Source organism: Cutaneotrichosporon oleaginosum, assembly GCF_008065305.1.
Source record: "Cutaneotrichosporon oleaginosum strain ATCC 20508 chromosome Unknown ATCC20508_contig06, whole genome shotgun sequence".
NCBI classification, from domain to species: domain Eukaryota; kingdom Fungi; phylum Basidiomycota; class Tremellomycetes; order Trichosporonales; family Trichosporonaceae; genus Cutaneotrichosporon; species Cutaneotrichosporon oleaginosum.
This window is the reverse complement of record NW_027072175.1, coordinates 1,162,746-1,188,851: the sequence shown is the minus strand read 5'-3', so window position 1 is coordinate 1,188,851 and position 26,106 is coordinate 1,162,746. Positions and strand designations below refer to the sequence as shown.

The 26,106-nt window shown below is 58.9% G+C and overlaps 10 protein-coding genes across 10 annotated transcripts; 5 read left to right on the top strand and 5 right to left on the bottom strand.

Moving 5' to 3' along the window:
• Positions 1 to 21: 21 nt before the first annotated feature.
• COLE_06886 (uncharacterized protein) lies at positions 22 to 2,427 on the top strand (the record flags this gene model as incomplete). Its single annotated transcript, XM_018427214.2, has 8 exons — positions 22 to 40; positions 293 to 380; positions 412 to 629; positions 665 to 859; positions 894 to 1,150; positions 1,185 to 1,522; positions 1,556 to 1,830; positions 1,865 to 2,427. 8 exons carry the CDS (start codon positions 22 to 24, stop codon positions 2,425 to 2,427), a joined length of 1,953 nt encoding a protein of 650 aa, XP_018280026.2.
• Positions 2,428 to 3,169: 742 nt separating this feature from the next.
• COLE_06885 (uncharacterized protein) lies at positions 3,170 to 3,853 on the top strand (the record flags this gene model as incomplete). Its single annotated transcript, XM_018422750.2, has 2 exons — positions 3,170 to 3,569; positions 3,606 to 3,853. The coding sequence occupies 2 exons, from the start codon at positions 3,170 to 3,172 to the stop codon at positions 3,851 to 3,853; spliced, it is 648 nt and encodes a 215-aa protein (XP_018280027.1).
• A 378-nt stretch (positions 3,854 to 4,231) lies between these two features.
• Positions 4,232 to 6,010, bottom strand: COLE_06884 (uncharacterized protein; the record flags this gene model as incomplete). Its single annotated transcript, XM_018420773.2, has 5 exons — positions 4,232 to 4,392; positions 4,435 to 4,518; positions 4,554 to 5,177; positions 5,213 to 5,545; positions 5,584 to 6,010. 5 exons carry the CDS (start codon positions 6,008 to 6,010, stop codon positions 4,232 to 4,234), a joined length of 1,629 nt encoding a protein of 542 aa, XP_018280028.2.
• A 431-nt stretch (positions 6,011 to 6,441) lies between these two features.
• On the bottom strand, positions 6,442 to 8,336 carry COLE_06883 (uncharacterized protein; the record flags this gene model as incomplete). The annotated part of the gene is made up of 6 exons (XM_018425290.1): positions 6,442 to 6,796; positions 6,843 to 6,932; positions 6,969 to 7,051; positions 7,086 to 7,508; positions 7,549 to 8,246; positions 8,312 to 8,336. 6 exons carry the CDS (start codon positions 8,334 to 8,336, stop codon positions 6,442 to 6,444), a joined length of 1,674 nt encoding a protein of 557 aa, XP_018280029.1.
• A 1,376-nt stretch (positions 8,337 to 9,712) lies between these two features.
• On the top strand, positions 9,713 to 12,196 carry COLE_06882 (uncharacterized protein; the record flags this gene model as incomplete). Its single annotated transcript, XM_018422751.2, has 9 exons — positions 9,713 to 9,811; positions 9,869 to 10,577; positions 10,616 to 10,695; positions 10,730 to 11,086; positions 11,122 to 11,408; positions 11,445 to 11,794; positions 11,828 to 12,011; positions 12,048 to 12,123; positions 12,158 to 12,196. 9 exons carry the CDS (start codon positions 9,713 to 9,715, stop codon positions 12,194 to 12,196), a joined length of 2,181 nt encoding a protein of 726 aa, XP_018280030.1.
• A 713-nt stretch (positions 12,197 to 12,909) lies between these two features.
• COLE_06881 (uncharacterized protein) lies at positions 12,910 to 13,086 on the bottom strand (the record flags this gene model as incomplete). Its single annotated transcript, XM_018422752.2, has 1 exon — positions 12,910 to 13,086. One exon carries the CDS (start codon positions 13,084 to 13,086, stop codon positions 12,910 to 12,912), a length of 177 nt encoding a protein of 58 aa, XP_018280031.1.
• Positions 13,087 to 13,124: 38 nt separating this feature from the next.
• On the bottom strand, positions 13,125 to 15,023 carry COLE_06880 (uncharacterized protein; the record flags this gene model as incomplete). Its single annotated transcript, XM_018422753.2, has 7 exons — positions 13,125 to 13,451; positions 13,491 to 13,733; positions 13,810 to 14,080; positions 14,128 to 14,273; positions 14,318 to 14,359; positions 14,394 to 14,582; positions 14,673 to 15,023. 7 exons carry the CDS (start codon positions 15,021 to 15,023, stop codon positions 13,125 to 13,127), a joined length of 1,569 nt encoding a protein of 522 aa, XP_018280032.1.
• Positions 15,024 to 17,095: 2,072 nt separating this feature from the next.
• On the top strand, positions 17,096 to 19,812 carry COLE_06879 (uncharacterized protein; the record flags this gene model as incomplete). Its single annotated transcript, XM_018427216.2, has 2 exons — positions 17,096 to 17,470; positions 17,506 to 19,812. 2 exons carry the CDS (start codon positions 17,096 to 17,098, stop codon positions 19,810 to 19,812), a joined length of 2,682 nt encoding a protein of 893 aa, XP_018280033.1.
• Positions 19,813 to 20,243: 431 nt separating this feature from the next.
• Positions 20,244 to 21,006, top strand: COLE_06878 (uncharacterized protein; the record flags this gene model as incomplete). The annotated part of the gene is made up of 4 exons (XM_065626506.1): positions 20,244 to 20,274; positions 20,422 to 20,499; positions 20,568 to 20,661; positions 20,700 to 21,006. The coding sequence occupies 4 exons, from the start codon at positions 20,244 to 20,246 to the stop codon at positions 21,004 to 21,006; spliced, it is 510 nt and encodes a 169-aa protein (XP_065482200.1).
• Positions 21,007 to 21,392: 386 nt separating this feature from the next.
• On the bottom strand, positions 21,393 to 25,984 carry COLE_06877 (uncharacterized protein; the record flags this gene model as incomplete). The annotated part of the gene is made up of 7 exons (XM_018426565.2): positions 21,393 to 22,748; positions 22,785 to 22,957; positions 22,994 to 24,086; positions 24,124 to 25,132; positions 25,168 to 25,265; positions 25,317 to 25,523; positions 25,577 to 25,984. 7 exons carry the CDS (start codon positions 25,982 to 25,984, stop codon positions 21,393 to 21,395), a joined length of 4,344 nt encoding a protein of 1,447 aa, XP_018280035.1.
• Positions 25,985 to 26,106: the final 122 nt, after the last annotated feature.

Below are 26,106 nucleotides of genomic sequence, written 5' to 3'. Positions count from 1 at the left end.
TCCCTGACTGTCAGTGCGGGAATGAGAATCCCTGCGCAAAGTGTGTCGCGGCCGGTGCGGCTTGCTCGTTCTCGACCTCTGTGGGCACATCACGGACTGTGTTGTCCAGCAATGAACAGCCCAGGTAGGGCAGCACGTGCAACCGGGTCTGACGTTCTGCCGCGGGGACGGTGACCAACACCGCGTATCCCCAGCTGCGAAGAAACGTGCGATTGCTTCACCTCTGGAGGAGGGTGCGCCCATGCTGAGGCGAAGACGTGAGAGATGCGATCGACGACCTCGCTGACGCCTGTACTGAACTCTGAGAACACGGCCCACTTTTACATGTCTTCCCACGGCCTCTCACATCATGCTGGCTCAACATCGGGTTTACCTCTTCTGTGAGCAGAAGGAGAGCTCCGCTGATCTCAGTGAGGCGACACGGCGTCTGATGCCCGAGCCGGCCGCCCCAGCAATCGGCAGCAGCGAGCCAGACTGGAATTGGCTGCAGGACCTTTTGCAGGAAGGCTCACCAACAGAGCCATCACGAAACCGCACTGGAGGAACAGACGATATGGAGTACTTTCCCGGGCGGGGGCTGGCCCCTAACACGTCGGATGACCAGTTGCTGAGGACTGTGTCTGAGATCAGTATGTTGCACAAGTTTGACAAAGCTGATATCCAGTTCCACCAGACCTCATGAGCGAGTTGCTGCGTGTCTTTTTCACGACCGTTCATCCAGTCTGGCCAATCCTCCACGTTCCCTCGTTCTTCAATGACCTCTACAGCTGGGATAGCCACTCCTTCGCCGCCTTGGTAGTATCCATGTGCATGCTGGCCTCGCGTTACGTTGACGATCCAAGAGTGCGCAAGGATCCAGGTGAGGGCGCGCCATTAGTCCGCGCTGATCCTAGACAATCCCGCCACTGCTGGTTTGGGGTACTGTGACCTGTTTAGTCGGTTGATCGATTACGCCATCCACAGCGACAACGTGATTTACGCTATACAGAGCCGATTCTTTGGGTCAATTTTCCATTCAGTCGATAACGTCCCTCATCCCGTCGCCCAAGGTCTTGTGGCAGACGCGCTCTCCCGGTCTCTTGACGGCGGATTGCACCGATCTGTGTCGCCATCAGCGCTGAGCAGCTCAACCTTGCGGGAGATCCGAGCAGTGAGCTCATCGTACCCACCCAAACTAATCACAGCGCACAGCATGGGCAGTGTACGCCTGGGACCAACAGATTGCGGCGTTTTGTGGGCGGCCCGCAGGAAGCACATTGTGGGACTATGATGTGCGCCTGCCTGAGCCGTTCGATGACGGTGGGTCGGAGCAGTCGCTGGAGAACGACGCGAGCCACGTCACAACGTTTTGTCAGTTGATCCAGCTGTCCGCGCTGCTTGAAGCGACATTCCTGGCCTCAGTCCAACACCCAGTCGTCCCCAACTCAACATTCCTCACCGACCTCTCGCGTCAGCTGCGGCCGGACCTGGACGACTCGTACAAGCTTGATAAGGTCAAGGCCAACCTGAGAAAGTGGCGGAGGTAAGGCATGCCCATCCATATGCGTAACTGAAGGCCCAGTACTGCTCCGGTTCAGCTTCGGGAAGCTACGCCCAAGAAGCGAGCTTCGCAGCCTGACTATTCTGTGGCCACGGAGCAGATCGCTGCACTCGACCACATGATTCAGCTGATGGTATTCTCGCGCCACCTGCAACTGGAAACACTGAGTGCCGAGCCCGCCAAGGACAAGCTCGAGTCGTACCGCGGCACCATTCTCCGTCAAGCGCGTGACATGACGACCATTGTCGTTCAGCTCGGCGCTTCCAATCACTTGGCGAAGTGCGACATCAGTGACGTCTGTGTAGCGATCCGTGCTGACATCAGTGGTGGCCTATCGACTGCTTTTTACCGGCCGCCTGCTCTTGGCGTGCATCCTGTCGGCTCGTTCGGACGCCAACAACGCTCAAGTCGAGGAAGCGACCAAAATCCTTCACGCCACCTCTGTCGTTCTACGGCACTTTGTCTCAGTGTTTCCAGTCGCGCTTGGCGCCGCTGAGGTGCTGGACGAGACTATCCGGGTGTGTCGCGTGCCTACACCGCAAACGGCTTCACGCGGCAACCAGCCATCCAGCAATCGCTACGCTTGGTATCGGCCAATTGTCCATCACGATAGCAAAGCCGCACCATTACCGTCCGCTCACCCGAACGCTCAAGTGGACACGTCTTGCGAGGACGCATCTGATTTGGCACCGCCAGACATGGGACTTGGTGACACACTATCGATGAATTACCTCTCGCCCTTCGACGTCTCGTTCGCCTTTGGTGGCAACATGCCCATGCCAACTTCGGACCAGGTAGACGGGGCCAACGGCGGCGACACTGATTTTCTGTGGCTACTTCCGGGCGGCGAAGGTAACTTGCCATACTACTTCCCCCCATCGGCTTAGCGCGTTAGTTTTCCGTGGAGCATGCACCTTGGTTGATTGGACACTGTGTCGCATGGCGTGCAGAGAGAGAGTACGCATGGAGACATCCGAGACTTGTTTGCCGATAATCCCTGACCTGTGTCCTATCTCCGTTCCGCAGACGGTGACTCCGTCCGGGCGGGGTCCCACCTCAGGTTGTCGTACAAGACCTGTGTTATGCGCGCAAGAAACTAGTTGCAGAACTGTCGTTGGAGCGGAGTAAGAGGAGAGTGATGGGAGGAAGTAATGAGAGGGAAGTGATGGGAGGGGACTGGTGTGTGGGTACCCTCCTCAACCCAATCATGCCGCAAGCACACACGCACACAAGTTGCATCTCATGGCTCTTGCTGGGCGTCACGGGGAAGATTGACCTGCCGGAGCCTCCGCCCGGCGAGTCCCCCTTGGGCCGTGCCCACTTCACCTCCGATGCATGTAGGTATGAGAGGTACATAAGGCCACACGGTGCTGACGAGCACACAGCAAGATGACGGTTGACCACGTCCCCGCCAACACCATGGACAAGCGCACCTATCTCAAGAACGCCCTCGCAAAGAATGAGCCCGGAATCGGCATGTGGCTTACGTGAGTACAGGCTTGTCGAAAGGCCGGCAGTAGCGAACTGCAGGGCAGTGTAGACGGCTGGCGCGAAGGAGCGGCGCTGATCTGAAGCCTTGGAGGTTCGGCCCTTGCCAAGACCTGCGCGACTATCCCCGGCTTCAACTGGATGCTCATCGACGCTGAGCACGGCCAGATTACGGACAAGGACTACTTTGATCTTTGCAACCACATCACGGCCGAGCGCATCTCGCCCATCATCCGCATCCCGTCGGACGAGGCGTGGATGATCAAGCGTGCCCTCGACTCAGGCGCGCACGGCATCATGACGCCGATGTGCCATGATGCCGCGACCGCCAAGCGCATTGTCGACACGTCCAAATTCGCGCCTGTTGGTACCCGGGGCTGCGGCTCACCCTTCACCCACCAGGTGTTTGGCGTCAAGGAGGGCGAGTACGAGACAACGTGCGATGACAACCTTCTCGTCGTCGTGCAGATCGAATCGGCCGAGGGCGTCAAGAACGTTGCCGAGATTGCCGCTGTCCAGGGTGTTGACGTCCTGTTCTGTGGTGAGTTCAGTCTCCATACTTGATCTGATCCAACAGGGCCATTCGATCTCGCCAAGAGCATGGCAGTCCCCTTCGGCTCCGAGGAGCATGAAGCGGCGATATCTAAGATGCTGAAGGAGGCGCACGCCGCGGGTAAGAAGGCTGCGATTTTCTGCACCTCGGGCGCACAGGCTGCGGGGCGGCTCGCCGAAGGGTTCGACATGGTTTCGATCTGCGAGGACACTGGCTCAATCATTGCCGAGGTCTCGCGGCAGCTCGAGGCGGTGAAGAAGGGAAGCAAGTGATAGTTTCGGCCCAGTTATGTATAGTTTTCTCAGACGATGTGCCGTCATTCCCAGCGTGAGTCGACTTACCCCAAGTAGTACTTCCTTTCCCAAAGATGTCCTCTGGTTTGTCGTGCTTTTCGTTGGATAGACAGTTAAGACAGTTGTGGAGTTAGCACGGGAGCTGAAGAGTCAGCCAAGGGTATCTAGCAGTCGGGTGTCAGCTAGTACACGCTTGTTCAGTCACTCACACGTTCACGGTGGCCCCAAGCTGCACTTGGCCGTATGAATTGTAGAACTAACTACAAAAGGTCTGCCGTCACCGCTCCGCTCGACTACTGGGTGCATTCCCCTGCTACAATTTTATCCCTAACATGCGTAGATCCAGATGCTATCCCTTCATGGGAGGTACTTGTACGGGTTGCAGATGCCCTTGGGGTCGAAGAGCTGCTTGATGTCACGCATAATCTTGACCGACGTCTCGTCCTGCGAGTAGTGGATGTGTGGTGCCTTCATCACACCGAGACCGTGCTCAGCACTGATGGAACCCTTGTACTCGGCTGCCGGTTAGCTGCGAGCTGCCTCGTGTTTGATGTACTCACAAACAACCTCGTACACGTAAGGCTCGATGGCAGCCTCAATCTCCTCGCGGTACTCCTCGGCGACAATGTTAATGTGCAAGTTGCCTGGAATAAGCTCTGCTCTGCATGCGTGGACTCACCATCACCCATGTGACCGTAGCCGACGAAGGCGCGGATGGGGTCGCTCATCGAACCGTCCCCCTTGAGAAGGCCTGCCTCGCGCACGCGCGCGCGGACCTTCTCAACCACATCGTACATCTTCCCAACGGGGATCGAGAGATCGTACTTGTACACGGAGCCAAACTTGCCGCACGCCTCAGGAATGCCCTCACGCAGCGACCAGATACCGGTGAACTGCGCACTGTCCTGCGCGAGAACGCCATCGATGACCTTGCCCTCGGCCATGACGTGCTCCAGGAAGTTGCCAAGCTTCTCCTCGTCGTGCTCGGCGTTGGAACCACCAGTCTCGATCAGGCAGTAGAACGGTCCCTCATTCTCAAACACCTTGCGCTCACCACCAAGGTGCTCTTCGTGGTGCTTGCGGACGACAGCGTACGCCTGCTGGTCCCAGAACTCGAATGCCGACAGGATCTCTCCGAGGTAGTCCTTGGCGTCGGCGAAAACGGCCTGAACGGCCTCGTACGACTCCACAGAGAAGACGGCAACGTTCATTGCCTTAGGACGGCGCGGGCACATGATCGAGACACCCGTGATGACGCCCAAGCTTCCCTCGGAACCGATGAACAGCTGTTTGAGATCAAAACCTGCCGTCAATCACAAGCAGCGAAAGGCAACTTACCGGTGTTATCCTTGCGGAGAGTGCGGAGACCATTCCAAATCGTTCCGTCCGGCAGGACGACCTCGAGGCCGAGGACGGTGCCATGAAGCGAGCCATAACGGAGGAGGCGAAGACCACCTGCGTTCGTGGCGACGTTACCGCCGATTTGGCACGAGCCCTTAGCACCCAGGTCAAGAGGGAAGATGAAGCCCTTCTCCGCGAGGAAGTTGTCGGCTGCCTCGAGGATGACTCCAGCATCGCCAACAAAGATGCCCGACACTGGATCAAACGAACGAATCTGGTTCATGTTGGCGAGCGAGAGCACAACCTCGTCGTGAATGGGGACACCACCGCCTGGGTCTCAGCGAACGTCGTGGGCTATGATTACTCACCGACAAGCCCGGTGTTACCGCCCTGAGGGACGACAGCAATGTTCTGCTCGTTGCAGTACTTCATGACGGCGGCTACCTCCTCAGTCGACTTTGGCTTCACAACAACCTGGCTCTTGCCATGGTATTTGTTCATCCAGTCGTCGTTGTAAGCTACGAGCTCATCGGCTGAAGCCGAGCCGTCAAGAGTCGACATGAGCGACCCAGTGGAGCCGAGCAGGCTTCGGAGGTGCTTGACATGATCCTCGGTGACCTGGGTAAAAGAGGGGTTGCGAGGAGGAAGGGTGGAGCCGAAGCGGACGGCTGCAGCGGCGGGTGCCCGGCTTGCCTGCATTGCCACTCGTGGGATGGTGGCGCGCGGGGTTGCCCACGCCGCACGACGAGCGACGTGCTGGGGAACAGCCCGAAGGAAGGTGCGAGCAGCCGACATGACGACTGTGGTGAAGTGCAGATATGAAGGTGAGAGTGTTGTGAGAAGGCGCTGGTCGCGCAAAAGACTGAAGCAACGATATCAACGTACTTGCTAAGGCGGCATCTACTTGTCATCTCGGGCTCGGCAGTCGCGAAAACGCGAGCCAATCCCGGTACTTACGTAACAAATCACTCAGTGTCCACGGAGATGTCAGAACTCCCCTCGTTCACAGCCACATTCCTCGCAGTCGTCCGTGGAATCGGGGGCGACCGGAGATCCGGCAAATCTTGATCCTTGACGCGCAGGACAAACATCAGCACAGTACACCTCAATGCAGCATGTGCGCAGAAGCAGAACGGAATTGGGCGATTGATGATGACACGCAGGCCACGACAGATTTGAATTACATCACCGAGTCTCTATCATACATAAGGACCATGCGTCCTGTTTTACTGGCGATGCTGCTGGTACCAGTGGATAAGACCCGTAGTCGAGCTGTCGTGTCCAGAGACATCGCTCTCCTTGCCAAGCTGCTTGAGAATAGCCTTGGCTAGCACCTTGCCGAGCTCTACACCCATCTGGTCGTACGAGTTGATGCCCCAGATCGCACCCTGGACGTGGATCTTGTGCTCGTAGAGAGCAATGAGAGCGCCCAGAGTGCCCGGGGTAAGTTTCTCGAACATGATGGAGTTGGTGGGCTTGTTTCCCTCAAAGATCTTCGACTTCACAAGAGCCTCGTTCTTCGACTTCTCGGCGCCTAGCTCCTGAATGACTTGGGCCTCGGTCTTGCCGAAGGCCAGCGCCCTAAAGTGTGAGCAGGTACGGGCGCAAGAAGCAAGAGGATGCTCACTCGGGCTGTGCGAAGAAGTTGGAGAGTAGAATCTCGTGGTGCTTGCCGCCGGCAATGGGGTTGAGGGTCTGCGCGGGGGCAAGGAAGTCGCTGACTGTCAGTGCATGCGACATCTTGCGGCCGTACCAAGGGATGAGCTTGGTGCCCTGGTGAATGAGCTGGTAAAAGGCATGCTGGCCATTGGTGCCGCTCTGACCCCAGATAATGGGCTGCCGTCAGCTCTCAGGCGAACTGTCATCTCACCCCAGTCTGGTAGTTGACGCGCGATCCGTCCTTGGTAATGCTCTTGCCATTCGACTCCATGTCACCCTGCTGGAAGTAGTCTGCGAACTTGTGGAGATACTGGTCGTAGGGCAGGAGCGCCTGAGTCTGAGCCCCGTAGAAGTCGTTGTACCAAATGCCGAGGAGCGCGAGGATGACGGGCAGGTTCTCCTCCAGCTTGGCACTGGCAAAGTGCTCGTCCATGGCATGAGCGCCAGCAAGAAGCTCCTTGAAGTTGTCGAAACCGATGCTGATTGCAATCGAAAGGCCAATAGCCGACCAGAGGGAGTAGCGTCCACCCACCCAGTCCCAGAACTGGAACATGTTGGACTCAGAAATGCCGAACTTGGTGACGCCCTCAGTGTTGGTGGAGAGGGCGACGAAGTGCTTGGCAACGTGCGACTGCTGATACAAGTCAGCGTCATGCTGTAACTGGGGCGCTTACGTCCTTGGCCGTCTGAAGGAACCACTCCTTGGCCGTCTCTGCGTTGGTGATCGTCTCCTGGGTGGTAAACGTCTTGGAGGCGACGATGAAGAGTGACGTCTCGGGGTCACAGGCGCGCAGCACCTCAGCAATGTCGGTGCCGTCGATGTTGGAAACGAAATGAAGAGTGAGGTTGCGCTGGCTGTAGTGCTTGAGGGCCTCGGTCACCATGACAGGTCCGAGGTCGGAGCCACCAATGCCAATGTTGATGATGTGCTTGATGGGCTTGCCGGTGTAACCCTTCCACTCGCCCGAGCGAACCTGGTCCGAGAACACCTTCATGTGCTCAAGGACTCTGTGGACTTCACTGACGCCCTCCTCCTTAATGTCCCAGCCGCCCTCGCTCGTGGGAGGGTTGCGGAGAGCGATGTGAAGGACAGCGCGGCCCTCGGAGGTATTGATGTGCTCGCCCTTGAGCATGTCGTCACGGAACTGTTCGACGTTGGCCTCACGCGCGAGGGCGAAGAGGGCGCTCAGGACTTCGTCATCGACGAGATTCTTGGAGTAGTCCAGGAGGATGTTAGCATCAGGAGAGGAGGACTTGAAGGTGACCGAGAGCTTCTTGAAGCGCTCCGGGTCTGCAGCGAAGAGGTCCTTGAGGACGAGCTGGGGCGCCTTGGTCTGGTAGAGCTTCTCGAGCTGCTGCCAGGCCTGGTAGTCTGCGTTACGTGAGCTGAGGCGCTTGGGTGGGAGGGAAGGTAAGGAGTAGGTGAGTTGTACGAACTGGTCGCGAGCTTTCCGGTAGCCATAGTGATTGAAAGCGAAGAGGCTGGGAGTGGAGGGCGATGGGAAGTGAGGAGTGATGGAGAAAAGCGGGGTGAGTGAGGATGAGGAGGAAAGATGAGTAGATGTTAAATGGGAAATGATGAAGGTGTATGTGCAGCAGACGAAGACGTCGGTGACGTGCGTGGGCGCGTGGGGACGTGGGGAAGCTGACCGACCCGGATGACTGCATGACTGACCAGTCTAATCGGCCTGACCAGTTGGGGGGAAGCACACATCCTTGAGCGGACCTTGCAGCCGCCGGTCTCAGGATCTCAGGGCCACATACCGCACCGGGGGTACCGGACCGAACACTTTCTCGCCGCCTCGCGGAACTGTCCAACCGCACAGACAATCCGCACCTCCGATCTCCACTCCGCCACTGCTCCGTGCGATCCGTGCAAGGCTTCTCCCAAGCGCCACGGTCGTTCCCACCATCACGGCCATCTCGTCCCATCACACGTCTTACTTCGAGCACGCCTCCCTTCGCGCACTCCTTGTCTTACATCAAATTCCCATGTACCTCTACTGATGTAGTTCATACACCCACTGAACATTATCCCGATCGGCAGCGGACTTGTGCGCGGCCTCGGGGATCTATCTGACGTCGGATGAGCAGTTGGCATGCTCACAACGTGAGCTATTCACATTCCCGACGTATGCGACGTACATGGTCGATGTTCGGCTGATCGGCCGCTGCAGGCCGCACCCGTCCCCGCAGCCCCGCAGTTTCCGAAGGCTCAAGGTACATCTGGGAACGGGGGCGTTCATGTCGAGATAAGTGAGCCACATGAATTCTACGTGACATTACATAATCAATGTGGTGGCGATGTGGCCTGGTCCCACCGTGGCCACGTTTGCCACCGCCCAGGCCGCCCAGGCCGCCCCCGAGGTGACGACATCAGGATGTTGTGCCCCGCCTCCCCGCACCCACAGTGCAGCTCGTCTTGAGGCGAGATTCGGTTCCGCGCCCATGATCACCCACCCAGTCACTTGAGCCACCCGTCTGCGCTGAGTGTACTACACACCTACTCCGTACCAAGCCTACGCCAGTGTTCATTTGCGTCCACCTGATACACCTTTCAGCCACGCCCCTCGCCCTTGCCCCTAGTACTACTCATCAACACCTGCAATACCACATCTCCACCCCGCCCCTTTACGCGCCTTTCCTCCTCGTCCTCGCTCTCTCGATCTTGCCATCCGTCAACCGACGCGTCCATCTCGATATCCCTATCCGCTAGCTCGCCGTAATTGAGACCGTCTCTCCCCTCGCCCTTTCCGTCGCCCTCATATTCACCTTATCTTAACACGACGCACGGAGACTTTGTCGCGTCACCGCTCACGTGTGCGCGCCGCCGACAACATGTCCACCTCTCCTCAAGGTCACGCGAGCGGCGCGGCCTCCCTGTCCGCGTACGCTAGCAAGTTTCTAGCTGGAAGCCGATCGGGTGGCGACGGTTTGGTACGCACATTACCCATCGATAATCGTCGCGCCCATTCTGATGCTAATCATGAGCAGGATTCGCCGCAGCCTTCGCGCTCGACATCGCCGCCTCACCCCTTCCTCCCATCCCCCACGCCCTCGGAAACACGCTCTCGACTCACGGAGTCGCGCACACCTTCGCCACCTGGGACGCCACCGTTCCCAGGGCCTGGCCTTGACGGCATCCCCTCTATCAGCGACATGCAAGCCAGCAGCGTTGATCAAAGTGGGATCGGTGTTGGTTTGCTGTTCGATGCACCTGGCGGCAGCCAAGCAGTGCGTCGCGATAGCCGTCCCGCTCGCCATGCACACATCCCCGATCCCTATGGTGTATCGTCCGACAGCGAGGGCGAGTTGGAGCCCGACCTCGACCAGGTCGCCAAAGTGCGACGCTCGCTCCTCAAGCCGAACCCTCCCGCTCCAAAGGATGGCCGAAGTCGTAAAGGATGGCTTGCACATCAGAGCGTCTTCCCGCCGTCTTCCTCCTCGAGTGAAGCATCAGAGAGTGATAAGGAGACGGAAGATGAGAGCATTGTCAACGGCTCTGGTCTGATGGGTCGATCTCGTCGATTGCCTACACTCGCAGCACCCAACCCCGACTCCACGGCTTATCAAGATGCACTTAACGAGCCGCTTCTAGGTCCAGATGAGATTGCGCAGTTGACGACGAGGGTGCCGGTGCGTCTACAGGTCTACCGTGGCCGATTTGCGCACTGGGAACGAGAGGGTTTGCGCAAGTACAAAGGTGAGAACTGGGTGGCTCGGCAGAAACTGACGCGGTAGATCCGGCCTTCCTGGCACTCTGGCTTACCACGCTACTGGGCGTCCTGTTCAGCTTGCTGTTCGTGTGGGGCTCCAGCGATGTAAGTCTCGTTTCCTTGTCACATCTAATCTCAGCCACCTCCAGGAGTTCCGCGACGTGGTCCACCGGTGCTCTCCCTTCTGCCCATGTTGATGGCGCTTTTGATCCCTACATTTATCCTTCCACCCGTCTTCCTCTTCCTCCTCCACAACACTGTCCGCCCCGTGCTGGTCGCCACTGCCGGGGCCATCCCCTTCTCGCTCTTCATCTGTGGATGGTGGGCGCTGGGAGCGAGCTTCGAGGGCGTGGACGACATCGAGAGAGGCGAGCGCTGGTGGGCTACTACAGGCATGCGCCTCTTTGCTGTTGCTCTCTGGATCGTCGCTGCGCTATTTGCGCGGCTGGTGTGGGTGCGCCGTCGGCGGCTGGCGCAGACCGTATCGGTTGTCGAGGTGGGTACCACGTAGAGATTGGCCCTAACGTTCAGCTCTCGACGAGCCTTCTCCTACGGCACCAGCCTCTACTCGTCCTCACTCCTCTCCTCTTAGTTGTCTTCGCCGTCACCTCTATTCCTTTCATGACCTTGCTTATCCGGCTAGGCATGTACGGCTATTGGCGTCAGCCTCGCGAGGGGACATGGGCTTTCCACCTTCAGCCATGGGCTGGGTGGCTCATTGTCATCGTAACGCTCGTCTGGTTGTGGACTTGGGGCGTGATACGAGGTGTTGGCCGCGTCGCTGTCGCGGCGGTCGTCGGCGAATGGTACTTCCATCGGTGAGTAACATCACAAGCGCTGATACTGACAAGCAGTGGAGACGGTGTTGAGCCTTTCGAGATCACTTTGGCTGCTGTCCACCGCGCAACCGGCCCCTCCCTCGGGAGCGTCTGTCTTGGCTCGCTCATCGTCGCCACAATGCGCTTTATTGGCCGCACAGCCGCCGAGATGAAGCGTATCACCTCGCCGCGCTCCAGGGTCCTGCCGAACGCCTTGTCATTCTTGTCGAGCCTCACCCCCATATTTTCTATTATTGCGAGCGTACTGGACCAGGCCAACAGCTACGCTCTCGTATACGTGGGCGTGACGGGAGAGCCGTTCTGGCCCAGCGCACGCCGAGCGGTGGGCCTGACGAACCGCAGGAACAGTGGCAAACTGCTTGACTGTGAGTGCTATGCTCGAACATGCTGACACCCAGATACTCTCATCAAGCTTCTTCTTACTTTGATTTCTGCCGCAACTGGACTCTTCACCGCGACGATGGGGTATCTCTACATGACTCACAGCCTTGGGCGGCCCGGCTACGCTCCGCTCGCTGCTCTGCTGTGTGGCGGGGTGCCCTTCGTCGCGATGCGTGCAGCCACAGCTGTGTTGGCTGACGCGTGAGTGATATCGTCTTGAAGAGAGCTGACGCACAGCGCCGACGCACTCTTCATCTGCCATCAGATCGATGGCGAGACAGGTGGCGGCCACTGCGACGAGGCAAAGGATGCCGTGAGTTGTCGAGGCAATTCGACCTAACGTGCAGTTCGAGGGTGCGACGTTCCGCGACGACGCGATCGTGTAAGGTTATCTCGTGGCGATACATAGAAGTCCGTGTAAAGCGAAGTTTGGAAGCGTTGTACGCGCTTGTTGCCAGATGTCCCATATGTACGATACCTATTTGAGCTGAGACGTGCAGGCAGCGGCGGAGGCTCGACGCTGTCATCCGACTGGCATTCCACTGCCCATAGTCTTCTGGTCGATCCCGTTCTCCTCCTAACGCTGGCTTTCAGTATAGATGGCAACCCGCCGGCTCTCGCGTCTGACTTGCTAGACGACCAACATTATAATGCCTGTTCCCTCGTGTGATAAATATGTACCGTCTCTTCAGTGTGTGTTCTCCCCACATCGGTGCTCCACTGCTTACCTTGTTGCATCTTCGACTTTATCTTTCAGTGGTCATTATTAGATTGGCCGTTGTCAATCTCCATGATACTGTATTCGGTGGCGGACTCGTTGGGCTTCCAGAGGAAACGGCAGATAACAAGTTTCCCGGTTGCATGAAGGTCACCCTGAGCGCAGTCGCTCGAACAAAGGACAGTGATCGCGTTCTCTTTTCGCAGTTCCTTGTCATATCACGCGCGGTATCGCGAAGTGTGACATTTTCAAGGCCATATCATGAAACACCACATTTTTAACGCGGCACCAACAACGAGAGCATTGAAGAATTGGAAGGTGGTGGTGGTTAAGACTCATCGCCAGGCAAACCCGCCAAAGCGGTGGCTGCTGGAAGAGGGATCAAGGAGCGAAAGCAGCGAGAAGATAATTGTGCTGTGAGAAAGCGGATGCTGGGAGCAAAGATATGGTCGGAGCAAGGGATGATGGCAGCAATAGAAAGACGTAGGACACACGGTCAGGGGGAGTGCGTTTCCCCAGGAGCCTCTCACCATCTGCTTTTCTATCGGCGTCATACATGCCACACAATATATCACCCTCTATAGATTGTTGAAGTGCTACTTCGTGATGAGCTGCTCGCCAGCCTTATGTCCCCTCGGCGCGCCCTCGTACAGCTTGGCACTCTTAGTTCCAAACTGCATGGCTCTCTTGACGCGTCTTGCCGTTTTTGGGAGCCAGCGCGCGGCCGCGAGGCGGATGAGCGCCTTGTCGCCCTCTCCAGCCGGCAGCTCGAGGTTGCACTTTGCCCAGACGGGCAGCTGAGAGACGTAGCGCACAAAGCCGAGGTCGAGGAAAGGATAGCGTGCGTCCCGCGCATGTGCGGAGAGCACGCGGTCGTCGCGGGCGAGGTTGCGCTGCGGGAGGCGATCGAGGTCGAGCTGGATCTGCCGTCAGACATGGAGATACGAGGCGGCATCACGCACTTCACTGACGAGCGCGGCCCAGCCGCCACGCTCATATGCCTTGCGGTGCCGCGTGTACCCGGCCAGCTGCTCGTCCGCACCCAGCCCTGAGAAGTAGACCTTGGCCCCGACAGTGTAGTCTGTGCCGTCCACACGCCCACGCCCAAGCGAGGCGAAGTAGAGCGGATATGCGAGCGAGAGATCCATCTCCGTGGCGCTGGGATACATTGCGTCAATCACGTCTTGGCGGGCCGCCCGGCTCGTCTGGTGTCAACGACTGCAAGAGGAGCACTCCAGCGCGCCAGCGCCCCCAGCGGTCTGGTACGCCTCGCGAGCTTACCTCCACATCTACGTCGACTTCGACGAAGCGGAAGTCGCGGTCAAACGCGGCCCGCAGCTCGGCTGCCGCCTCGCGACCCGACAGGCGGTCTGGTACGTCGTAGCCTCCCCCTGATGGCTTTGGGGTGAGCTTGCCTGAGGATTTTGGTGGCTGGGCAAAAGCCACGTTCACAAGCTCGATTGGCTCGCCAGCAGGCAGGACAGAGTGGATGAGACAGACGAGGAGAGAACAGTCGACTCCTCCGGAGAAGAGGACCGCGGCACGTGCAGCCCTGCCGTCAGTTTTTCGGCGAGTTGCCAGCTGTGTTGGAAAACGTACCCTGGTGCTGGAGCAGGAATGTTCTCCACTCGGCGGCGGACCGATGTGGTGAGGTGTGTAAGAAACGAGTCGACCTCGGCCTCAACCGCCAGCAACCGCTCTGGCGGAGATACGGGTAATTCGCCATTGACGGCCGCCACGCTTACCTGCCGTCAGAGGTGAGCAGGACGGGGCGGCGGTGGCAACTCACTCGTGGGCGCGACAGTGTCAGCGCGCCTGCCCAATCCGTGGCCTGGAATTAGTGTTGTTTGGACCCAGGTCCTCACTCCATTGAGAGATGTGAGGTCGAGCACGCCGATCTCACCGCCTTCCAGCGCGCGCATGCCGATTCCGCGCTCGCGGGCCATGGCGCTCCGCGTGGACGACAAGATGAATGATTGGCAGGCGTCATCAGGGGTGTGAATGAGCAGCGAGCGGCGCGAGAGCGGATCGACGCCGAAGGTCACTGTCGAGCCCTAACATTCAGCGACGCACGAGGTGCGCAGGAGAGAGCGCGATCTAGCGCGAGCAGAGAGATCTAGAGAGATCCAGAGAGAGACACTCACGCAAACGTAGACGAATGCCCAAGGGCCTTCAATGGTGCTAAGCAACTTTACAGGGTCGTGACCAGCCTCTAATGCTGTGAAAAGGCACGCGGTGTCGTTGTCATTGATGTCGACCTCGAGACCAGAGAAGACTTGTCCATTCCATGCCAGCACACCTCGCCCGACGCGGGGCTGCGCCGTCACCTGGCCGCGGAGACCCAGCACGCTCGCGCCAAGCAGCAAGAGGTCAGGGCCGATGCGGCGAGCGTAGATGCCTTGTGTGTCGGGCCCGCGGGCGGCGTTTGCAGCATGCAAGCTGCGCGCGAGGGGGATATCAGCCGGCGGGCCGAGGGTGAGCGTGATCCCGCACATGCGTGAGCTGCGTGAGCGCGACGAGGTGATCGCGCGAGACGGTGCGTTCAGACTTTGGATATCCGCAATGGCCCATCGGTATGTCGGCGGGCGTGACGGAGCCGGCCAGACGCGGGCGGGGGGTCACGTCGCCTGGATCGCCAAGCGATCAAGCTAGGGGTCAGATTGGATATCGAGGGGAACCCGGGCAACGGGCCGCTGATGACCGAGACGGATGGATGGCTGGGCTAGCTGAGCAAGACGACGAGGGGGGTGACTGCAGAGCAGCACAGCATCGAGTCGTTGATCGCTGAATCGATGATCGATCGAGGAGCTGGGTCGCCTGCCACGTGCCAACATTTCGTGATTGATTTTTCCCACTGTGCCAGGGCCTGCGTTGCCCCCATGCCAGCGTCATGCCGACCATTCAGACAAATGGAATTGGTATACCACGTTATCCACACCAACATGAGTTGGTAGAAGGCTTGAGATGAGTATATGCCCATGCCCAGTAGACCCAGTAGCCAGCCAGCTACATGACTGCGTGTACCAATTCCATGTTTTGACCTTGAGGAATGGTGCAAACATTATGCCATGACGTCGAGATAGATGGTTTGACTGCGGCGATGGCCACTTGGACGCGTGCACCCCCAGCAAAATCCAGCAAGGGAGAGGAGAAAAACGAGGCCACAACCCTGAACCTTTCCTAGGATGTCAGGGAAACAAAGATCCTGAGCATGAGCAAGCTTGGTCCGAATGCCATCCCTCTCAGGAAAAGACGGTGATCATCTGACACTACTAAGTGACCCGTACCTGGAACGCGAGCGGATCAGAGCTGTGGTCTGATGCCTGTGTCCCAACCATTCAGGATATACGCAGGGGTGCTGTTTTCCAGGCATGCACAAGACGAGAGGAGAGCGCGACTTACCTTTTGGTCATTTTCTATTGTAACCCTGAGATACGCACCACTTCCTCTGATATTCAGCTGGGCTACGTTGACTGGGACTCTCGCTACCTTCTCCCTGAATTTCCTCCTCCTCTCTCCCCCTCCTCCCTCCTTCCCCTCCTGACTCGCGTTACCCCCGCCGTACGGTGAGAGACACGACCCACCGTGCGCCACCCACCCACCATCCCATCCGTCCTATCCATCCCATCCATCCCACCATCGTCCATCATCATCATCATCATCATCATCATTCTACTCTTCCCCCTCCCTCTTCATCTTGACCTCCTCCTCCCACCACCTCGTCCTCATCCTCCTCATCCTCTTCATCCAGAGTCAACTGCACTCGATCACCCACCACTTCTATCCTCTCCTCTCGCGTCTCGACGCCATCACGCAATCTCCCCTTCTGTCCTCGTATCCATATCCTCTACCCACCACATATCCACACAATCCCACCTACACTCACCTCAATCTCTCCTTCCCCACCACCTCCTCCGCCCTCCGCCCTCCGTCCTCCTTCACCACCTCTTTACTGCTCTCGCGTGCCACTACATCCCTCACACGCGTTTTCCTCCCCTCCCTTCTTCCACTCTTTCCACTTCCCCTCTCACTACTTCCACTTCCCCTCTCACTACCAATCTCCGCTCCTACCCCTCCCTTCGTGCTTTGCCACCGAGCCCCATCTTCCTTGCTCAATTGCCCATTCGCAACTGTCCCAAGTTCACGCGCGCGTCAATACCTATCAGCCGTCCAAACGCGTCGCGTCAATAGCTATTATCCTCATCCTCACACGATCGGCCCCGTGCCCGACCATCTTTCCTCTTTCCACTTCTCCGCCCGATCGTAATTCCCCAACTTATCATCGACCTCGCACCCAAGAATTTCACCATCTTGAGCGTGGCGGCCTGCGCCTTTGTCAACACGCAAACGCCCATTCTCGTTCGCATCATCCACAGGCTCTACTACTGTCTGTCACATCGACCTACTCGTTCTTGCCGCCCGCTTCGCCGCCGCTATTGGCGACAGAGCGATCACTAAGTCTTGGAAGCACCTTGGAGCAGGCAAACGCGCGCGCCGCCGCCTTCTCCTCGGCGTTTAGCTGGCGCCTTGTACATCCACCTGTATTCTCCCCCAAGCCACTGGAATCATGGCGCCTGATCCTCAACAGAACCCATTCGCCTTCCACCCCGGCCCCCCTGCGCCAGGCTCTGGGAGCATCAACTATGGCACATTTAACCCTGCTCAGAACCCCGCACCGTCCAACCCCGACCCTCACGCGGTCACTTACTCCGGTGTTCGCTATGCGATGCCGCCCCAGCCGTCGTCGAGCCACCATGGGGCGGCCGGTCCTTATCCCATGAGCGGTCTCGATGTGTTCGGAGGGCCGATCGAAATTCACCAGTCCCAGCAAGACCGTCCATATGTTATGAACGGAGGAGAAGGCTTTGCTCCTTCGCAGTACATGTACCCTCCCCCACCACATGACGTTTCCTATGCTCCTTACCCGACTGCCGTTCAAAGGGTAAGCAAGCATGTCTGACCTCGCTCACCCCCCAGCCCCCCGAGGCTGGCATCACGCCAGCCCGCCTTGGTCCGGGTCTGCGCTCCACTGCCCCCGGGTCATCTGACTCGATGATGAGGCCCTTGTCCGGTAACACCGGCCAGCACCGCCCGTCCACGGCAGACAATTCTTCGGACGCGAGCAGCTCTGTTCAGCGGACCGGCCGTACCGATACCGGTACGGCCACGTCGAGTGACGTCGAGGCAGAGTCTCCAACTCGGCGCGTGCGCCAACGCCTCCCCACGTTTGAGCAGCCCCAGTCGCAAGCCAGCGCTTCTCGGAAGCGCAAGGGGACGCCAACTGCTCCTCGCGCCAACGCAAAGAACGCAAAGAAAACGAAACTCCTATGTGTCGGCGAAGATCCAGGCGTCGAGGGCATCCCTCCGGGCCCGAGGCCTTTGGGCCGACCAGATGTGTCGTTTGCATGGATGATCGGCAACGCCATTCGGGCTTCGAGGGCTGGGGGGCTCTCGTTAGACCACATCTATCGCTACATCGCTGCGAGCTACCCCCATTTCCGAAACGACGCCACCGGTGATCAGTGGCGCAATTCTGTTCGGCACAACCTGTCGATACATAAGATGTTCGTCTCGGTACCCCGCACTGAGAAGCACCCCCCGGGCAAGGGCAACATTTGGACTATCCCAGACGAAGAGATGTGCCACTGGATTCCTAGCAACGAGTATCCGGAGGGAACAACGTTCCAGAGGACATTCCCGCCGTCCCACCCACACTGGGCCACGTGCCTTCAGACGAAGGCTGATCTTCAGAAGGAGGAGGAGGCCAAGGCCAAGGCTGAGGCCGAGGGACGCGACTACGTCCCAAAGAAGGGCAAACGCGCCAAAACGGTGCGGCAGGCGCAAGCTCTTAAAGAGAAGAAGACGACGTCAAGGAAGTCACGAGGCCCTCGAGCAAAGGTCCTCCCACATCTTCTTCCTCCACATCCTGTTGCCTTGATGCCAATGCCCCCTCCCCATCCCCATCCCCATCCCCATCCCCATCCCTATCCCCAAGGCCCCTCGCCGCACCCCAACGTTCGGCAGGGGCAACCAACAATGCCGATCGCGGCGGCTCATCTCCATCCGCACATGGCAATGCCACTGCCGGGCCCCGGATCGGAGGCGGTCGGGGTTCCCCATGCCGTTGATACCTCCATCAACCGCGGAGCGCCTGACGAAAAGGCTCTGACGTCTCCGCCACTACCGCGAGACGGCTCACTCGAGCGTCTTCAGGTAGAGGATGACGGACTCGACTTTGAACCGGAGGACCAGGACGATGGACGTCTTCGCTTGCTCAGTTTCAAGACAACACTCAAGAGGATGATTGCGTCGCCCTCGCGCTCTGGACCGTCCCACGGTTCCTTTAATCGGCAGGATCGCTTTTTCGACGAGGAGGGAGTCTTTTCCAGCAACGGAGCTTCCACATCCGCCAACCTCAACCGCGCATTCCGGCCGCCTTCTCCTCCCGAGAGTGTGGCGGATGCTGTCAACCTTTCCGCCCTCTTCTGCAACGATGAGGACAATCTGTTCGAGACGCCTGCTCATAAGCGGCCAGAAGTTTATTCAGGTCCAGCATCCGGCTCGACCCTCAACCCCACGTCGAGCGCGTTCAAAAAGACTCCAGCGCTCACGTATTCTTCATCGTCGCCGACGTCATCTCCAATGCCACCCTCTGTTCCTCGAGGGTCGAGCTATCACCCAAGTGGCCTGCAGCATGAGTGGACCGGCGACAAGGACGGCCATCTTAACGGGACCCACTCCCCTGTCGGATTGGACGCGCCGTTCGCCATGAAGCCAGCTATCAAGCGGACCGCGCCCGACGACGAGGACGACCCGTCGCCAGAGCGCAGCAGTCTGCCAAAGACGCCTGGCGTCGCGTCCGGCGTTGCGCCCCGCACGCCCCGTTTGTTGACGGACGCTTCCAGTGGCGCGCCCAAAACCCCCATCACGCGCTCATCGGCGTCAGCCCTCTTCAACACGCCGATCAGGTTTACCACGCCTGTCATGAAGACGCCACTTTCCTTCACGACACCCCTTAACTCGATTACTTCGCTAGAGAATCTCAGCACCCCGATGTGGGAGGCGGCTGGCTGCGTCGATCGTATGGGGCAGAGTCGCAGGCAAAGTGAGCAGGGCAATATGACCCCCCTGTCTGTCCTCGAGCAGGGCAATTGGTCTCCAAAATGGTCTCCTAGGCCGGATACGAACCCAGCAAGTTACTCGCTCGACTCACCTAGTCGAGGCTTGAGGGAGGCGCTGGACACGGACTCACCCAGCGCCAAGCGTCGCCGCATTGTTTCATGAGCGGCTGGCCATCATGGCCGTCCTTGTCTGCATCCCTTTGCAGAATGTGTCCTTTAGTTGTGCGTTGATTCAACTGTCTGTAGCAATCATGTCATTGCCTTGTGATTGTACTTTACTTGACGCCACTGACTGCGACGCACCGCTCCAATTTTGACACTGCGCGAGTGCAATCGCGGTCCTGGTGGCCAGTTCCGTTCAAAGGACAGCTGGCAGTTGTCGTGAGTGCTCGGCGGGACCAGAAGAGTGGCGGAATCAGACCGCTCACGTGACGTCGCTCTGTTGAGGGTTACACATATTAACTTGCCGACTGAACAACAAGCCACTCCGCTCCCTCCCCTCATTCCATCGTCCTCCACCTCGTACTCACCCGTCATCGCCCGCCGCACGACGCAGGAGCAATACAAGTACTCTCAGCGACAATGCCACCAAAAATGACCAAGCGATCCAAGAACTCGCGCGTACGTGCTCCTTCCCGCTCCCCGCTCCTGTACGCCTCACGCTTTACCTTCCTCCTTACTTTCGGCGCCCTTGAAGCGCACTTCACCCCCGTGCTACGCTGACTCCAGTTCCCTGTGGTACGTCTCCACCATTCCCCGCTCACCCGCTCACCCCAGGCGCGCATCAAGAAGATCATGCAGATGGATGAGGAAGTCGGCAAGCTGGCGTCCGCGACGCCCGTCATGATCTGTACGTGTCCACGGCCTGTCTCTTGCGCAGCTCGCCCAGCTCGCCCAGCTCGCCCAGCTGACGCCCAGCTAAATCCCTCGAGTGCTTTCTGCAGCTCTTGATAGACGAGACGGCCAAGGAGACGCGCGAGCGCGGCTCGCGCAAAATGGTCCCCTACCATCTGTGAGCGACGCACCCGCACCGCCCACCGCTGACCCCAGCAAAGCCATGATCGACAAGTCGGACCAGTTCGACTTTTTGCGCGAGCTCGTCGAGAGCATCCCCGATCCGCAGGAGCCCAAGACGCCGCGCCGCAAGTCGGGCGCCGAGGGCTCGGCATCGGCGTCCGGGCCCGCGTCGGCGCGGAAACCGCGCGGCGCGCGCGCAAAGAAGGAAGAGGTGCCGCCGCCGGGCACGCTGCCCGCCATCGGGACGTGGAAGCGCGAGGCCGAGGGCGGCGGCGGGTCGGGCGAGGGCGGCCGCGGCATCTTTGATGACTACGAAGACGATAACTATGACGATTATTAGCTTGCTCTTGTCGTCCTGGACAGCGTTGCGTGGGAGACCCCTGTAACATTATCCACCATGTACCATGTATCATGACACCGCACAGAGCAGGGCCGGGGCGGGCCACTTCGGCTGATATCCATCGTTGCCAACTCTCTGTCTCTAGCAACGTGCTCGCCGCCCCAAGGAGTCAGGCCATAGAGTCGCATATTTGTAGACCAAGATTAAGAGTACAGTAGCACCCTTCGCCGCAACGCTGCGACAAAGTCTCACAAAGTACACATTAACTACTACACAGGTACACTGGCGCGAGGATCGGGAGGCGGGGGACAGGGATAGGGTCTGGAGAGCGGATAGGAGCCTGGAGGAGAAGGACAATCGATGCAGTTTGATGTCCACGTTGCGAATCACATGTACCCTTGGAAATTGGTCGTAACATCATCGTGGTCGGCGTAGAGCATGCCGTTGTATGCCTGCGCCGAGGGACTCATCAGATGCACCCGGCGCCCGTGTCCCATCTTGTCGTGGGCGGTCGCGTAGCCGCCTGATGCGCCGGTGTGCATCTGTACAAGTGGCGAGCGGCCATTCAAGTCGGCGTCGCGTGGGCTGCACTCGGGGTCCGTATCCAACGAGCGACACCGAGTGAGCAAAGGCGTCGGCTCGTCTGGGTCAAAATTTTGCTCGTTGATGAAGTCGTGCCACGACTGGTCGGCGAGCGCATCCTCGGTCTGTGCTGAAGCAGCCAGCACTGCAGCTGCCTCGCCCAGGTTCAGGGCGCCCACACCAGCAGGCGCGGGTGCGGCAGAGACTTCCGCCTGCTGGGCCTCCCACATGCCGAGGGCTGCGGCGAAATCACCATCAAACGTCGCCGAGGCCTGTCGCGAGGCGAAGAACTGAGCGTACTTGGCGCGCTCGGCCTCGGCGCCATTTTGCTGCTGGACAAAGTAGTCTGCGTGCGTCGCCCGCGAGACGTTGAGGGCAGAGCCAGTAAAGCCCGAGGCAGCAGGTGTGGATGCTGATGGCGCAGCTGGCGTCGAGCCCTGCGGGGTGGCTGCGAGAGCTGCAGGGGTGGGCACCGAAGGCGATTCAGCCTTGTCCTCGATCTTCGACTTCTTCGTGGCCTTCGGCGTGGCCGTCGAAGCCTTACGCTTCGCGGATTTCTTGGGGGCGCTACCTGACGGGCCGGGGGTGGATGACTCAGCTGCGGGAGTGGCGCTGCTGGTAGCGGGCGTTCTAGGAGCCTTGTCATCGACCGTCTTGGGTGATGGGGCTATCTTCGGGGCCTGCTGCTGCGCTGTCTGCTGCTGCTGCTGCTGCTGCTGCTTGCGAGCTTTAGGCAACGGAGGAGGCTTCAAGTCCTCCTGCTTCAGCGGTCGCTTGATAAGGTTGTTGACAACCTCGGGGCTCAGCATGGCAGGGTGCTGGAGTGGAGTGCCAGTCAGAGTTGCAGGGTTGGACTGCGTGTTGGTGGTTACCGGGTTCGACTGGGCGTTGGTGGTCGCTGCAGCTGCGACAGCCTCGGCAGCCTGGGCAGTTGCCACTGCGTTGGGACCAGTGGTGGTGTTGACGTTTGCCTTGGCCAACTCGCTGGTGAGCATCTGCATACGCATACGCAGGCGTGGCTCATTCATGGCCTGCTCGAGATGGGCGTTCGACAGCTCGAGCAACTCCTTGAGACGGGCGCGCACGCCGTCGAGTTCCTTCAAGCTGAGGCAGGGTTGATTCAACCTGGCCTTCTGCACGGCTGCGGAGCTAATGGAGGACTGGTGGTCAACATAAGGGGTAAATGACTGACGTACCAGCTGCACAAGACCGTTGCACCGGTACTTGTCGTCTTCATTGGCGCACACGACGTTGAACAGAGGACTCTTTGTGCGAGCCTCCTGTGCTAGACGGGCGACCTGCTCGAGAGTGGAACGGTACTCTGCCAATTGTGCGGGCGGCACGACCACCACCTGCTTTCTTGTGTTCACTTGACATCAGCGGGAGAGACAAAAGTCGGACTTACTGAATGCAGTCTCCAGTTCCTGCTCTTTGGCTCGGATGTTGGCGATGAGCTCCGTCAAGTTGCGGGGTTGAGGATATGGGCCGCCCTGCTGGCCCTGCTGACCCTGCTGACCCTGCTGAGTCTGTTGTGGGGTAGAGATGGGCTGCTGGGGCGTCGGCTGCTGTTGCGCCTGCATCGGCCGTGTCTGTTGCAGAGGGCCACTCGACATGGCGTTTGACTGCTGCCCCTGGCTTGGAGCTTGCGTCTGCGCTTGAGCCTGCCGTAGCTGCTGCTGCGCCTGGTTCTGCAACTGAGCGGCCTGTCCAGCCTGGGCCTGCTGAAGCGCCTGCTGCATTTGCGCTGAGCGCATCATGCGTCGCTGTTCCTCGGTAAGCGGTGCGTTCGGGTTGGATGCAACCGCGTTAATGAGCTCGCTTGAAAGGCCAGGTGGCATGCCCCCGTTGGCAAAGTTGAAGTTCAGATTGAACCCGCCCTGGTTCTGCTGCTGCTGCTGCTGGTTCTGTTGTTGTTGGTTCTGTTGTTGTTGTTGCTGCTGCTGCTGCTGCTGTGGCGGTTGTTGAACCTGCTGCTGCTCTTGCAACGGCTGGGGCTGCTGCTGCTGCGTTGGCGGCTGCAGATTGCCACCCTGGGCCTGCTGCTGCTGCTGCTGCTGGTTCTGCATCAGCAGGTGCTGTTGATGCTGCTGCATCATCCCGGTCAGCTGCTGCTGTTGCTGGGGAGGCATCTGGGCGATGCGGGACATGTTGCTTTGAAGGTTGAACTGGCTCGACTGTTGACTGTCGGTCGGCTGCTGGTTCGTTTGCTGAGCCTGCTGCTGCTGCTGTTGTTGTTGTTGCTGCAGCTGCTGCTGCTGGTTGGTCGGGCCAGACGGACCCGGTTGCTGGCCAGCCTGGTTCTTGGCCGCAGCCGCCCGCTGCTGCTGCAGGAGATTGCTAACCCACAACTCTTCCAATCGAGCAAGGAGCTGATGGTAGATATCGCGGATCTGCTTGGTGATGGAATCAGTGCCATTCAGTCCTGGAGCGTTGCCGTTCGGATAGCCGAGCAGATGAGCCATCATGCCCCATCCCTTCTCCAACGGCTGCGAATCGAGCTGTCAAGTCAGCAAAGGCCGAGACATCAAAACTCACGAAACGATAGCCGTTATACGCAAACACGATAGTGAATAGCTTGTAGAGGCTAAGTTGCTTCCCGCCGACCGTGGGGTAGTTGAGGGTGGGGTTTTGGTTCACCGTGCGGAACACACGAAGCCAATCCTCCTCAGGCAGCATGTTAGCTGGGCTGCGGATAGGGTTGGTCTGCCACGGCGCTTGCGATCCACCTGGATTGACAGCCGTTGGCACTGGCGCATTGCCGACCGTCCCGGACTGTTGCTGGGACTGATGAGAGCCGGAAAGATTGGGTGTGGACTGCTGCTGCGGCAAAGAGCTGGGCTGGCTCTGGTTCTGGTTTTGCGGCTTCTGCTGCGTCTGGCTCGCTTGGTTCTGATTGATCTGGTTGGGCGGATTAACCTGATTGGGGTTCTGCCCACTTTGGCCGGGGAGGTGGGAAGTCGTATCGCTGTTGGGCGCAGAGTGATGGTTCTGCGACATCTGCAGCAACTGCTGCTGGATCGCAGGCGGAAGACCATTGGGCACAGAGCCGGGAGGTGCTGCTTTCATCTGCTGGAGCCGGGCAAAGTCCATGCCGCCAGCAGCTGGTGGCCGGTTTGCAGGTAAACGACCCATGGCGAGCTGCTGGAGTTGCTGCTGCGTGATACCGCCAATGCTGAAGCCCTGTTGACGAGCCATGGCCAGTCGCTTCATGAGGGCCTCTCGATCCATGCCGGGTGGAAGTTGGATATTCGCGAGCGGATTGCCCTGCTGCCCGCTAGGCTGACCAAGCTGCTGTTGAAGCTGCTGCTGCTGGAGCTGCGTCGGCTGTTGCTGTTGCTGCTGCTGCTGCTGCTGTTGCTGTGGTGGCTGTTGGGGCGGCATCTGCTGGGATTGGGACTGAGGCTGAGGCTGCTGCTGCGATTGGAGACCAGCGCTGCCCATCACGGGTGTGCCAATGTTCTGCAGATCGATCCCGGCCATTGACGGATTGCCACCTGCAACGTTGTTGCTCGTAGTTTGGTTATGAGCGAGCTGGGCCGTGCGACTGTCAGGTTAGCAGTGTAGGGCATTGGCGCTCACATTCGCTGCTGCATTGAGACCTCGGGTGACGTCTGGTTTGGCTTGCCCATCATGTTCGCGTACTGGCTCATGATATTACCACCCATGGCCGAAAGATCCTGATGGCCGTCAGCAGGTTTCGTATGTCTCGGCGGGAAGTAGCTACGCACCTTGTTCTGCAAGTTCGCCTGCTGCCCGCCAAGCTGTGGCCGTTGCTGCTGGCCAGCGACGGCATTTTGTGGCTGCTGCTGAGCTGCGGATGCTTGCTGCTGACGCTGGGCGAAGATCTGTTGAGCCAACATGTTGTTGGCCTGTTGTGAAGCGGCATTGGGAATACCACTATTGTTTGTCAAACGATTCGCCTGCATAGAGCGGAGCTGTACCGTTAGATAAAGTGCAAAGCGTGGGAGCGGTGAGGGGCATCACTCACGAGATCAATCTGACGCTGTGGGCCATCATTGCCATTGAGCATGCTGCCAAGGTTCTGGGCGTTCAGGCCTTGACCTGTCCCACCTTGGGCGTTGGGGTTGATTTGCTGGCTAGCCTGCGACTGGAGGGAGGCATACTGGCTGAGCCAAGTTGGTGGCAACGAGTTGTTGCCAGCGACGTTGGCTGCTGCCATGTTGCCGCCGAGTCCGTTGGAGCCCATGGTACCAATGTTGCCTAGATTGAAGGGCTGGTTTTGTCCGACCTTGGTCTGGTCGCCAAGGTTCATGCCACCAACGTTGTTCATGGTGTTGGCGGTATTGGACACATTGCCTACACCACCGGCGCCACCCATGTTGCTGTAAAGAAGAGGGTCGAAGCCATTCTGGAAGCCTTGGCCATAGTTGGACATTCTCGCGGATGTGACCGCGATGCGGCTAGGTTGGCGGGGAAAGTGATTAAACGACGATGCTCCTGATACGCGATGTTGGAGAAGAGAGGAGGTCTTGTCAAGTCAGTGATGGTGATGTAGGG